This window comes from Culicoides brevitarsis, chromosome 1 (genome assembly GCF_036172545.1).
Source record: "Culicoides brevitarsis isolate CSIRO-B50_1 chromosome 1, AGI_CSIRO_Cbre_v1, whole genome shotgun sequence".
Lineage (NCBI taxonomy): Eukaryota > Metazoa > Arthropoda > Insecta > Diptera > Ceratopogonidae > Culicoides > Culicoides brevitarsis.
Genome location: NC_087085.1, coordinates 34,330,068 through 34,343,953, shown reverse-complemented (window position 1 = coordinate 34,343,953; position 13,886 = coordinate 34,330,068). Strand labels below are relative to the sequence as shown.

General features: G+C 31.4%; 1 protein-coding gene across 5 annotated transcripts; it reads right to left on the bottom strand.

Annotated features, from left to right (window-relative positions):
• Nucleotides 1–4,992: 4,992 nt before the first annotated feature.
• Nucleotides 4,993–13,488, bottom strand: LOC134828193 (F-BAR domain only protein 2). 5 transcript variants are annotated; one of them, XM_063841198.1, is made up of 15 exons: nucleotides 13,349–13,488; nucleotides 12,454–12,878; nucleotides 10,834–11,499; nucleotides 10,680–10,776; nucleotides 10,098–10,445; nucleotides 8,127–8,235; nucleotides 7,887–8,068; nucleotides 7,663–7,829; nucleotides 7,062–7,168; nucleotides 6,819–6,997; nucleotides 6,582–6,762; nucleotides 6,351–6,524; nucleotides 5,958–6,293; nucleotides 5,671–5,900; nucleotides 4,993–5,616 (listed from the first exon to the last, which is right to left on the bottom strand). In XM_063841198.1, the coding sequence occupies exons 2-15, from the start codon at nucleotides 12,481–12,483 to the stop codon at nucleotides 5,516–5,518; spliced, it is 2,907 nt and encodes a 968-aa protein (XP_063697268.1). In that variant the 5' UTR covers nucleotides 12,484–12,878; nucleotides 13,349–13,488; the 3' UTR covers nucleotides 4,993–5,515. The 5 variants fall into 5 exon arrangements, with proteins under 5 accessions (XP_063697268.1, XP_063697272.1, XP_063697271.1 ...); XM_063841202.1 differs by having other exon boundaries at nucleotides 6,819–6,994; XM_063841201.1 differs by having other exon boundaries at nucleotides 7,062–7,165.
• Between the last annotated feature and the right edge of the window lie 398 nt (nucleotides 13,489–13,886).

The window sequence follows — 13,886 nt, the reverse complement described above, 5'->3', positions numbered from 1 at the left end:
GGGGATATAAATGTTGAAATAATACAAATAAATAGCACGTTGAAAAATGTAGCTACACAACAAAATCAACAATTTTTCGGAGTAAATACGTACCTTTTACTGGATTTGTTTAAATTTATTCCGATTGTGAAAAATCTAAGTCAAAATTGCATCAAGGACATTCAAGAACTTGAAGATTCAATCAACAAACAAGAAATATGGGCGTTTAAAGGTGAGTTAAGCTTCATTTGAATTTTTTTGCGCTTTATTTCTTTCACTTTTAATAAATTTTTGGCAAAAAAAAATCAACGTTTCCTGAAATTCAGGTTCTAACAGCAATTAATCATCTTTTGTCAATCTTCTTCAAATCTAAGAAAATTTTTTTATGATTTTTTTAAAAATATATTATGGATTTTATTATTTTATTTAATTTAATTTTTTGTTTTTTTTTAATTATTTTCTAAAAAATATTTTTGTATCATTATTTTATTTTTTCTTCTTTTTATAAAATTTTAATTATTTTTTTATTTAATTAATTTTTTTATTTATTTATTTTTTTTTTACTTTAAAATTATAAAATTTTTTTAAAACACTCTTGAATCAAATAAAAAATTGGCAATATTTTCTTAAATATTTTAAGGGGTAAATAATGTCTTTATTTTTTATAAAAAAATAAATTTGATAAAATTTTTTTAAAAATATAATTTAGTCAGAAATTAAAACCAAATTCTGTAAAAAAATAATAAATAATTTTTTAAAGAAAAATTAGAAAAATTCTACTTAAAAAAGTATCAAAATAATATCAAAATTTAAATTAGCATTTTTTTAATAAATTTATTTTTTTACCGCATTTTTTGTAAATGTCTATATTTTTTATAAATTTTTTTTTAATAAAATATTATTTATTTTTTATTTGTAAAAAATGCAAAAAATGATCGAAAAACGATCTATAAATAAAAAAAAAAAACAAGTTAATATCCTAAACTTGTTTCATTAATAAAACAAACATTTTTTTTTTATTTAAAACAGCTTTAGAATCTTCCGCCATGATTTCACCCAACTTCATCTACGGAAATCACTTTTGGATTGGATCCGTTAACGAATGTCGTGCCATTAACAAACCTCCAACTGTTACTTTCACAACGGAATTCTATAAAAATGCCAATAAACATTTGTGGGAAACACCCAAATCGCTTGTCTTGGACTACAAAGTTAGTTGGGCAAATATCACACATTCGCCATTAGAGGCAAATAATCGCTATTTCAGAAATGTAAGTTGTAAAAATAGCAAAAATTAAATTAAAATGAAGGACAAACGTAAAAAGGCAATTTATCATTATGCGATAAGATATTTTTTTTGGGTTTGCTCTTGTTATGATTGACAATTTTTGTAAAAAAAAATGTAGTTTAATATTTTAAAAATTTTATTTCAGCGTGAAATCTTGCATGTCGGCTTTTGTCTTCCTGTTTCGTGTGACGAAGATGATTTCCTGAAGATGTCAACGGAGTATTTGCTGAACGATGAAAGCTTAGTGAGAAGTTTCTACCGAGTTTCAGTGAATGACATTCAAGTTAGTGACTTGAGACTTCATGATGGGTTCCGTTATAAATTTACCAACATCATGTTTGCGTAAGAATTTTCAATTTTTTTTACCTTTAAAGACCCTCATTAAAGTTTTCTCCTTTTTAGTGTTGGTTTTATCGCTACTTTCGTTCTCATTGCAATCTCATATTTACCGTTACGGGTCGCAAAGACCGAAACTTTTATGAAAATTTTGTTAGTTTTTCGTCCAAAACAGAATCTTGACACTATTTTCAAGCCCACTTCCACGGAATTCCCCGAAATGAACGGCATGAAGTTCTTTGGAGCTGTTATTATTTTACTATTTCACGTCGTGTACTACAGCACTTACAAGATATCCACGCGTATTTTGGGTATGAGTTATGCCGAGTCACTGGATATGATACTCATCTCAAATGGACCGATTTTTGTCGAGTTGTTCCTTGTCATGAGGTGAGTTATTGGATTTTTTTCTGAGAATTTGCGCAAAAATTCAACCTTCAAGGTCACGTGTTCTCATTGTTTTCGATATTTTGATTGATTTGACACGATAAAGCTTACATAATTTCGTTTTTTTGCAGCGGATTCTTGAGTGCTTACAATTATTTGCGTAACCAAGAACAAACGAAGCAGCTGGAAGTTGCATCAAAATACAAAATGTTCCAATTTTTCATGTCAAATCTCTTTAAAAGACTCGTCAGAATGGTTCCTTTGTATTTAATGGTGATGGTAATGACTGAATTGTCAGCAAGTCTTGTACGGGAAGTGTCTCCCATATTGATTTGGGATAATGATGATCTTAATTGCAGAAAGTAAGTTAGATTTTTTCATTGTTTTTGATGAAAATTTGATAAAGGTTCGTCTCTTGATCGCAGATATTGGTGGCGAAATCTTTTATTCATCAATAATTTCTTCACGAGCGAGGAGATGTGCATGAGTTGGTCTTGGACAGTCGCCTTGGAGATGCAATGTTTCGTTTTCTGCACAATTCTGTACTTGATTTATTGCAAAAACAAGACGGTAGCGAAGTTAATCTTTTGGACGACGGCTCTAGGAGTTACCGTGATTGCTGCATACTTTTTGTTAAAGCATAATTTTGCGTTTTCCGTGGATGTGAGTATTTCATTATCACATGAGACGAGTTTTTTTTTCAAAAAAAATTTACATTTTCAGGTAATTTTTAATCTGGACATTTATGATGATACTTACATATCGACGACACGTGCTCCGCCTTACTTGGTTGGCATGGCATTGGCCTACTTGCTGGCGAAAGACGCTCTTAACGTTTCAAAAGTAAGCAGATTATAAAACGATGATGATCGATTGCTCGAATTAATCACTTTTTACATGAAATTTTAGCAAAAAGCAACTACTTTGTGGACCTTGGCCCTTGTTGTGTGAGTTTTTTTTTGCAAATCTCAATGACCTTGAATTGATTTTACCGTTATTTGTAGAATACCAACTGCTATTGGGTGCACTTCGAACCGTACTTTTCATCCATGGGCGGCAACGGCTCTTGTGATACCCTTGAAATGGCTTCTACCGTTCAGTTTTGGTTGGATTTTTATCAGTCCCCGACTTGGATATAAAAGTAAGTTGAATATTTGATAAAAATTTAACTGAAATTTAAAAAAAAAATTTTTTTTTTAGATTTCCTTACGGATTTCTTTGGTCATGATTTCTTTTATCACTTTGGAAAAATCGGATATGCATTTTATCTAGTCAACCCATTATTGATCATCTTATTCAACGGTCTCTCGCCAAATTTGTTGCACGTGGATCAATCAGCTTTTTACGTTTTTAATGCCGGAATCACAATAACTTCCTATGTGTCGGCAATTATTCTTACAATTCTCTTCGAGATGCCATACATTAAACTGCTGAGACTGAAAACGAGTAAGCCGACAAAGAATAAAGCCGTAGATGAAAAGGGAACGATTCCGGTGCAGAATAACATTCAGAATCATATTTGATAATATGTCACGCAATTTTTAGTTACGCTTATTATTTAACTATTCAAATAAATTTTAAAACAAATTTGCCGTGTAATTGGAGTCATGCTTGGGTTTTCGTCAGTTTTTTGATGAAAAAGTGACTTAGCAGAATAGGAAAATAAGTTGAAGAGTTGTTTCGTTAATCAACATAAAAATATTATCTGGAGCTGGAGGGACTGAAATCGGTTTTATTAATTGAAAGACATTAATTTTTATTTATGTTATTTTTAAACTTGAAGCAGGAAAAGTAATTAAAAATTCAACAATCAGTGGCGAATTTACAAATGAGTTAATTGCATTTTCGAGCCCGTTAGCGATTTTAAATTAAAAGTACATATTTGTGTACAAAATAATTAAAATGCTTGGCAATTGAAGTGTTTTGTATGAATTTTTTATTAAATGAACTTTTTAAGCGAGATTTGTATGAAAATGTGAAATTTTTTTATGACAAAAGAGTTTGTTAAGCCAAATTTGCATAAGAATTTAAAAAAAAATAAATTTTTAAAATTTAATCACTTTATTTTTATGTGATTTTAAGACAAATTAGTTTTGTAAATCAAAAAAATGTCAAAGTTTTTTTTTAAATTTATTGAATTTTTTTTCAAACAATTGAGAAGAGATGAGAAAAAGTAAAAATTTTTTAATAAGGGTTGTTTCTGAGTAACGTTATTTCACAAATAAAACTAATTTTTTACCGTTAAATTTACATAAAAGGTACACAAAATAAATTTTGATTAGGAAGTTTTAATTTTCAAGGTCAATTTTGTATTAACATGAAAGCTTGGGTTCATGACCTATTTTATGATTGATAAAAACAAACGCATCTTTTATGTTGTTGACAAATATGCATATAAAATAGATGATTCATTACGAAAAAAAATTAATCATTGAATTGCAACATTTTTTTCTTTAATATTTATAAATAATTTTGGATGAAGTTAAGTTAAGGAAAAATATTACAAAAAAAATGTTTTTTCATAAAATGATAAAATTTTTGATAAAATTTTTTTTTTCTTACCTGATACACATTGACATTGAAATTGTTACGTATTTTAATCAAATTTCTCATATTGAACGTGAAATTTAACTAAATTATCAAAAAATCATTAATATCTGTCAACTATAATAGTAATTTTTTTTTTCAAATCTTTTTTTGCGAATCAAGAGACTCAAATACTATTAAAAAGGTTCAATATTCATCAAAAAATGTACTTTACCTATATAATCTGCTGAAAAATTTGAATCTCATATTCTTTTGCACAACTGTTTTTACGGAAATTATTTTCAAATCTTTCGTTTTCAGTATTTTATAGCTTCATAATGAATTTGCAGCATCATATTTTGGTGAAAAAAAAATTTTTTTAAACAAAACATGTAGAAATGAAAAAAATATATCAATTAATTGAAAAACACCTTTTCTTATGAAATCGGAATTAAAAAGTCAATTTTAGTATCATATTGATTTTTATTAATATTTTATAGTTATATTTATTAGTTCTCTTGCTCTTCTTTATACTCCAACAAATTCATCTTGAACTGCATAAATGGATCTGCATTTCCCACAAGAAGAATAACAATTGATTTTTATACAATTTACAATTATTTGTTGCTTTTTTGCCATATTGGCAACTTTTAGGTCTTGCAAGTCGTGAGTATTCTTATTTTTTTTTAATATTCTGATTTTAAACAATACTCTTCTGGCTGAATTTTTTTAAAGTGAGTTTTAAATAAAGTTAATTAATTCGTGCTAAGCATCTACAAAATTTTCAACAATTTTTGAGATTAAACTATTTTTTTTATCTATCTCCTGTTCGTGTGGTTGGAATTTTTCGTTAGTAGAAAAAATAATCGGTATAAATAAATACTTTAGTACCAAAAGTAAATATTGAGTGATTCTTGTTTGAGTTAAAAATGTGTTTTTTAAATGCGAATTTTTTGAACAGAAACGTCGTTTTTGGTATTTTTCGACCGATTTTTATGATTATCCTGGCGGCTTTGAGTTGGGACTCGGGGAGCTCATTGTACTATTTGGTGTGGGAGATTTTATCGAACGGATTCCGTCGCCTTCGCAAATGTATTTGCCTGAAAAAACAGAAATTTAGTTGTAAATTAGTGTTAAAATATGATTTTTCTTACCAGAAACGAATCTTCTCTTCACCAACGACAATCGATAGCCAGATCCAACTAATTCAAATTCAATACCCGATAACGTTGTGCCCTCGCAGTTGAATTGCGTACTCAAAATTGCGGGATTCGAGGGTCCATTTGCCACTTCGAGACGCGCACGTAACGTATCAATACCATTATTGTCCGAATGTTGTGAGATATCGGTGAAATTCCACACGAGGCGATTCGATTCACCCAACCTATGATTAAATTTCGTTATTTTTTTAGCAAATTTTTGAAGAAAAAAGGAAACGTACCATGCTGAATGCGGTTTTGACTGCACATTTTTGACACCTCCATCGACTGGCACATTAATGGATACATTTAACAGGGGTGATGGCGATGCCATGGCATGACTATTGTACTTGTAATCGATTTTCAGATCTGTATGCGTTGTCTCGCACTTCCAATAGGACACCAGTTGGAAGGGACACGACGTTGCGCCCGGCTTCGCCTTTATTTGGTACTTCAGAATGTCGACGTTGAAGTAGGAAGCGGTTGGATTTTGCTCTGATTGACGTCGCAACAAGGCAGTTAAGGCTGGCATGTTGAATTCGATTGTTGCATACATGGTACTTGATTGAAGTTTGTCTCTACAAAAGAAAATTTCATTAAAAATCCTTTTTTTGAACGAAAAAACCGAAACTTACATTGACACAATTTGCGTATTCGGCAATATTGTATCGAGATTCTGCACATTTTTCAGCTTAAACATCAATTTCGCGGGATTCGGATTATTTGCCAGAATATTTACGATGCCAGCGGGAAATGAGAGCATCATATCGCCCGACATCTTAACCTGACATCGTGTTTCATCGCTACCTCTGTAACAAAAATCTTCAATTATCATTCAAAAACCTCAAAAAATGTCAAAAATTTACCTAAAATACGCGTGAATGATCTCGTGGAATGCTACAGCTAACGGAATCGTGTCTGTCATGCCAATTGTGAGCGGCGACGGTCCACGTGACGTTCCTACAATACTTGCCGTACGGAATTCTAAACTACCTACACTATCAGCGCGACTCATTGTGCCCGGAGACACACGCCCACGAACAGGAACTGAAAAAATTTTCATTAAAAATTGATTTTCTACTGAAAAAATCACAAAAACTCACTTGCTGCTTCGGATCTTCGTGATGGCGGTCTCGGAATTGCTATGCTAGAAGTCGTCGAATTCGCTGAAGTTGGCGTCGATCGATGATTTGGAGCGCGACTCAATGTTGCTGATGCCGGTGCAGAGTTACTGATGTCTCCAATTTCGGAGAAAAGATCTCCCAAGTCCGCATAACGACTTCTAATAAAGAGAAAAATAATTAAAATTAAATTTTTTTAAATGAAAAATGAAGAAAAATACTCACGAAGAATTATTTGACATCGAAAATGTGGGACTTTGTAACGGAGCATATGGATGTCCCGCCGTTGGCGTCGACGAATTGCTTGGAACAGGACTTTGTTGACTATGCTGCTGAAATATAGTAAGTCCGAGTAAATCACCGCTCGGTTTATTACTTGATAGATGTTGCGACATGGATTTCGATCGTTTCATTTGCATGTAATCTGTCTCATAGTTTCCTCTCTTTTTGTGTTTCGAATGGATTTTGATTTGATTTTGAATGAATGAATGTGTTGAATGGTCAAAATTATATTTTTAAGAAGCAATTTGGAAAAAAAATATTAATTTTTATCGAAAAATGTTCAAAATTCTAACAAAATAAGTGTTCTAACCGTGCAATAATTGTATTTTACAGTGAACGTTGTTCCTAAATATTTACTAAACCAAAAAAATTCTACTAAAAAAAATCATAATTTACAAAAATATAAATGAGATGATGATTATTTGTACAATTTTTGTGTGAATACCAATCACCATGCTCACACATCTACGTTTCACGTTCGTTTTTCTCGTCTCTAAGTCACAACAACAACAACTAACTCTAAATTTTCCGTCAAAATTCTTACCGATAACGCGCCCAATGGCGATAAGGACATTTGTTCAACAGTTGCCCTCAGTTCATCCACGCTCGCTGATATGGGAGCCGTTCCATTATTTAACGGCTTGATTTCCACACGAATCTTACGTTCAACTTCTTCTTCGCTATCACTATCGGAGCTCGAATAAAATTCTTCTACAATGCCAAAAAACGTTAAAATCCGATTTTTCATGAAAAAAAAAAGTTTCTTACTATCTTTTTTCGACGTATCGTTCGACGCAGGCCACGAAACATCATCAGGCTTCCTGCAATAACCGTCTTCATCGATTTCGGGAGAGGCAGTTGGTACAGAATTTGAATTCGAGACATTGGCAACGTGCTTCGACACGGGAGTATTACTCGATTCCGCTTTACTTGGCTCTTCTTTGTCCTCGCTAAAAGTGAAAAAATTGTAAAAAATTAAAAAATCGAGATTTAATGTGAATTTCTTACCCATCTGATAACTTGGCATCTTTTGTACTATTTGTTTCAGCGTCTTTTTTGCCTTTTTTGTTCTTCTTTGACTTGGCTTTGTCACGTCGACTTCGCAGGAATCCAGAAACTAACGAAAAATAAACATTTTTATTAAAATTTTTCTTTAAAAAAAAAAAATTGAGTGATTTTTGTGCAAATTGTGTGTTTTTAATATTAAATAAAATCACCTACCTTCGCAAAAAAAAAGTTTGCCCGTCACCAAAATTATTAAAATTAGGGATTAAAAGTGATTAAAAAGCAGCAAAACACACACAACACAAAAAATTGGTAGCAAAAATATAAAAAAATAAACAGAAATTAAATCCAAAGAACAAAATTATCAAAGAAAAATAAACAGAAAATAAATAAAATTAAAAATCATCCTCGCCCACACTATTTATTTTTGTTTTAAGAATTTTTTAAAAAGACATGAAAAGCCATAAAGCCACAAAAAACTATCTTTCTAGGCAAGCAAGCAACTCTAAAAGGCAAATAATTATAAGAAAATCAAAACAATCGTTCCTCAAGTCAACGGAAAGCTCTACTTTTTATACAAATTTCATTAAAAAAAATCTACTTTTGTGAAAAATTTTAAAAATTTGTGGAAAATTTTAGAGAAAAAAAGAGGAAATCTATTCAAAAAAAAAAATCAAAAAGGAAAAAAATTACATTTCGAACCACGTAACAGGGGATTCCGTCCTATTGTTGTCTCATAGACTGGACGGTTCACGGATGCTTGATCATTAAATTGACTGGGACTCGATGGCGCCGACAAGACTTCACTCGATAAGTCTCGATTACTTTCGTGCTTTCCTGCAACAAATTTTTGTTTTTGGGGAATTTTTCGTTTTTACACGTTAAACAAACCGAAGAGACAGGAAAGTTTTTGAAAAAGACATAAAAAAAATAAAATTGACTAGATATGTAGACTACCTAGCACAAAAAAAGCTTCAAATAATAAGTTACAGGTGAGAACGAAGCGAAAAATGATTGTTTCAAAAATGTTTCTAGAAACTAGACTAAAGAGTTTAAGTCGAGAAAAACAGATGATTGTCGCAGTAACGTAGCGAGAATGGAAAGTTTTTGATGGAAATTCGAATATTTTGAACTAAAAGTAATGAAAATTATCCTCTAAGATTTGTTTTTGGTAAAAATTTTTCATTTTTTATCGAAAATTAAAAAAAAGTTTGAAAATTTTGTTAATTTTTTTTTTTAAATCACAAAAATTTTAAATTTTTGTTAAAAATTCTTGATATTTCTCAAATATTTTTGAAAATATTTCAAAAAAATTAATTTTTTGTTTGCAATAATAAAATTTTTCTTTAAATTTTTTGAAAGTTTTATCAGAAAAATTTATAAAAACGTAAAAACCTTAATTTTTTGTTAAAAATCTCGAATATTTTTTAAGTTTTCAGTAATTTTCAAGAAAATAATTTTTTTCTTTTTTACATTTTTTAACATCTCTAATTTTTTTATAATCAAATATGAAAAACCGAAAACATTTTAATTTTACTTTTTTTAAATTTTTATGAAAATATTTAAAAAAAAATTTAAATATTTTAATTTTTTCTTGAATCTCTAATTTTTTTAAATATTTTTGAATATTTTGTCGAAGAAAACGTAAAAATTTTAATTTTCTTTCATAATCCTTCAAAATCTCGCAACGTCACGTCAACGGAAACAAAAACAGAAGAAAAAATTAAAAATGTGAACTATTACCCTGCGAATTAGACATGAACAAGTTAAGAAGGGAGGTAGTGCGGCGGGATGATTTCGTTTGTTGTTGCGTCGATTGCTCATTTCTACCGTAATTACTATTATTCGGAGCATTTGCTGAAGACGACGACGTCGCCGCTGGTGATCCGTGACCCGTCGTGATTTTTTGTTCTTTGACTTTATTCTGCTTATTATAAATACTTTCACCGTGATTATTAGTTTTTTTGTTCGTACTTTGTGAGTTGTCGTCATTGTCACTCGTGCTAGCGTTTGCGGCATCTGTCGCATAAATACTTGTGAGTTTCGCATCGACAACGGGAGCCGGCGTTGATCGTCCCGTCGATGTGTTTCCCGTCGTTTTTGTGTTTGGCAAATGGAACCAGCTACGAATGTTGCTTTCCTTCTTGGGCGGCTGCGACAAATGCGTCAAATTTGACAAATTGGGCGAGATTGAACGCACACTTGTATTCGTTCCGGGCGCATCGAGATTAATTATGGGCGCGACAGGCACAGCGGATTGCTTAGAAACACTCGAACTGGCATCAACACTCGATAAATTTACCAAATCAACTTCAATGTTCTCTGCAAGTGGTTTTTATGATAATAAAAAAAAAACAAACGGAAACTAAGGAACATGCATGATTGGGATGCAAATGGTAGCAAACAAAAAAATTTTGTTTTTGTCAAAAAAAATTACACCAATCAAGGCAATTTTTTTAGTTTTCACGCAAAATTAAGGGCAAACTGCTTACTCATTCCGTTGGGGGGCTCAAATTCTCGAGAGTTTATGCGTTGAAAAACTTAAAAGAGACTCACCTGGCTTTTCAAGTCCCGTGTACTTGTTTAAAACGAATTGCTCGAGCAGCTTATCGACTGTCATCTCAGTGAATTGACGTTCAAAGTCGCTATATGTCTGTTAAAAACACAAAAAATTTAAAATTTTTCAAAAATTCTTCAAAAATTGTCTTACCGATTGCACCATTTCCAAGTTATACTGAATAATTTCAAAGTAAGTCTTGACAAATTCCTTCATTTCTGTCAAATGTGTCTCCTCGATCGTCTGAAAGCGTTTGCATGTCGCCGTCATGCGTCTCTCAAACTCTGCCTTTATCGGATTATGCTTTTCCACAAGGGCTTTATACTCTTCTTGTGTCTTTTTCAACTTTGTTTCCGCTTTTTCCAGCTCTTTCGCGGACGATCCTTCGCGTTTTAGCTTCTCCGTTTCCGCAAGTCTCGCTTGATACGTATCTTTCGCTTTTTGCACCGCAATCGACGAATCCTTCATCGCGTGCACGGCATCTTGGGTGCTCGATTCCTCCTCTTTCACAACTTTGTGCTTCTTATGCAGCTCGTCGGCGTATTTTACGACAGTTTTTACCAATTCCGCGAGTTTTTGCATCGTTTCCGTGTGGCATTCGGACAAGCGTTCTGCCGAGGATTTTATTACGACCCACAGCGGAGAAAAAGTTCCATTGGGACATCCTGTGCCGGCTTTGTGTGCGAGTTTCGAGAGGACTTTTGAGTTGTGTTCCTCCAAATTGCTGCGTTCGCGGAAATATTCGCCGAGTTCCTTGCTGGCGACGAGCCCATATTTCATGTTGTGGTACAGCACTTCGTAGCCATTGTTTTTGTCACCCTAAAAAAAATGTGAAATTAGTATGTTGATGATTTTATTGTTTGGAAAGAAGACATTATGTTTTGATATTTGATCGATCAATTGGAACAGATCAGTGCACCGATGCGTAATTGGGAGGAATTTAAACAAATTTTTTCATCGACGCTCAATTTGCATTGATTAAATGTGATTTTGTGAGAGATTTTACAATTTAATTTTGCAATTTAATGATTTTGTAGTGAAAAGTTTTGAACTTTATTTGAAATACTCGAAAATTTTTAGCAGAAATCTTTAAGTATAATTGAAATTTTTTAAAATTTTTAGGTAGATAAAATCATAAAAGAAAATATTTTGTAAAAATTTTATAAAAAAATTGTTTAAAATTAAAAAAAAAAATTAAATTATTTATTGATCTTCAATGAAATTTTTTAAATTTTATAACAAAATATATGATCAAAATAAGAAAACTTTCTATTTAAGTCGAATTTCCGCTTCAAAATTTAATTTTTTTAAAGAAAATGTTTAATTGCATATCTAAAATAAGACAAAAATGTCAGAAAAATTATAAAAATCTATAAATTATGTTCATTTTTTTTAATTAATTTATTTCCATTTTAATTAAATTTGCCCTGAGTTAATTTGACAAATTTTAATGAAATTAAAAATTTTCATAAAATTCTATTTTAGGTTTTTTACACAAAAATGTATAAAAAAAATTAAATTTTTCTTTATTTTTATTCAGTTTTTGTTAAAAATGGAATTAAAATGTATTTAAAATTTGATCACTTTTTAAAAAATCTAAATTTAGAAAGAAAAAAAAATTGGTAACTTTTCTCACAAAATCACTTTCTGACTCAATTTCGTCTGATAGTTTAATAAAAAAAATATTTATGACGAGCGAACCAGACACAAAACTTTGTTGATACAAAAGTACAGACAATGTAGATAAATTTAGTTAATTAGATAGAAACTCACCCAAAAATAGTCATTAAAATCCACAGTCATTTTGGTGTCTTTTTCATGAAACGTTGCGTTGTTTTGTTTGTCCTTAATATTATTTGTGGTTGTTGTTGTTGTAGATATGGTAAAAGTACATAACAATGAACAATTTTAGTTTTGATAACAATATTTATCGAGAGTTTCTTTTGTTTAACTTTTTTCTCTTTTCTTATATTTTTTCGAAATCTTATCTCGTTCTGTCCGTGCCTCAATTTTTTATTTATTTATTTATTTATCCACAAACAACAGCACTGACTACGGCGCAGCTATATATTTCTGTGTAATTTTCCCTTTTTTTATTCAATTTTAATTTAAACATTAATTCTGACTTGACTTCCGTTATCGCTCTCGTTCTAGAATGCGGTTCGCGTCTTCTTCACATGAGTTTCGTCGATGCTTGCCTGCAAGTATCGAAAAAGATGAAAGAAACCGATTACTAATCACAAATTTTTGTCCAGCCAGCGGAGAGTGAGAGCGAAAAATTGTGGGCAGATGATGTAACTGCGGCGATGATGGGCGACGACGTACACAAAATATGCTTAACCATCGAAAAAAACAGAGACAGACAGCTTGTTGTTAAATATTTATGACCCACAAGATTACAATAAGAACTAAAAATAACTACGGAAAAAATTAGTTGGGATCAATAATGGAGCAACATGGAGAAAAAATATGTAAATTTTCGTCGAGAATCGTTGAATTTAATTTTCTCACACGTTTACGCCCTTGTTTACTTTGAAACGCGCTGTGTTTTAATGCAATTCACGAGTCGCTTAATTATTTTTCATCAAGTCCGAGACAGAAATTGTCTTCGTCAGTGTACGCGTCGAAAAAAATATTTTGCACTCACTTTTGACGCGAATTTACGTACTTTTTTCACGAACGTCGATGATTACGCGACACACGGCAGTGCCAGCTTGCGATTAGTCATGATTTTTCGGGAGTTTTGTAATGAAATCAATACAAAAATTAAGGAAAATTAAAAAAGCAGATTCGGGTTCGGTTTTGTTTTTGCAGAGTTGCCAAAAATTCTAGTGCTTTGACAAGTGTGCTGTCGTTGGCAACACTGACGTGGGTTCTGATCGGACGAAAACCTCACATACCGCGCGTTTAAATTCGGACGAAAACATTACAGAGCCTAATTGAGTCGGCTGAAATTGATAAAATAAAAAATAGGCTTTCGGGGGCTGTTTTAGGCTCCTGCGAGGTCAATTTGCTGTTTTTCTAAAGGATTCTTGAATGGACTTATTTCGCATAAGTTTTTTTTTAATTTTTTATTATATTTTTTTTACTGATTTTTTTTTTTTTTTTTTTGAATAACGGGAAAGTAACGGGAGGCTTTTCGAAGAACTTTAGGCTTTTGGCGAGGAAGATTACTTAGCTGTTTTTTATGGATTTCGAAAATTACA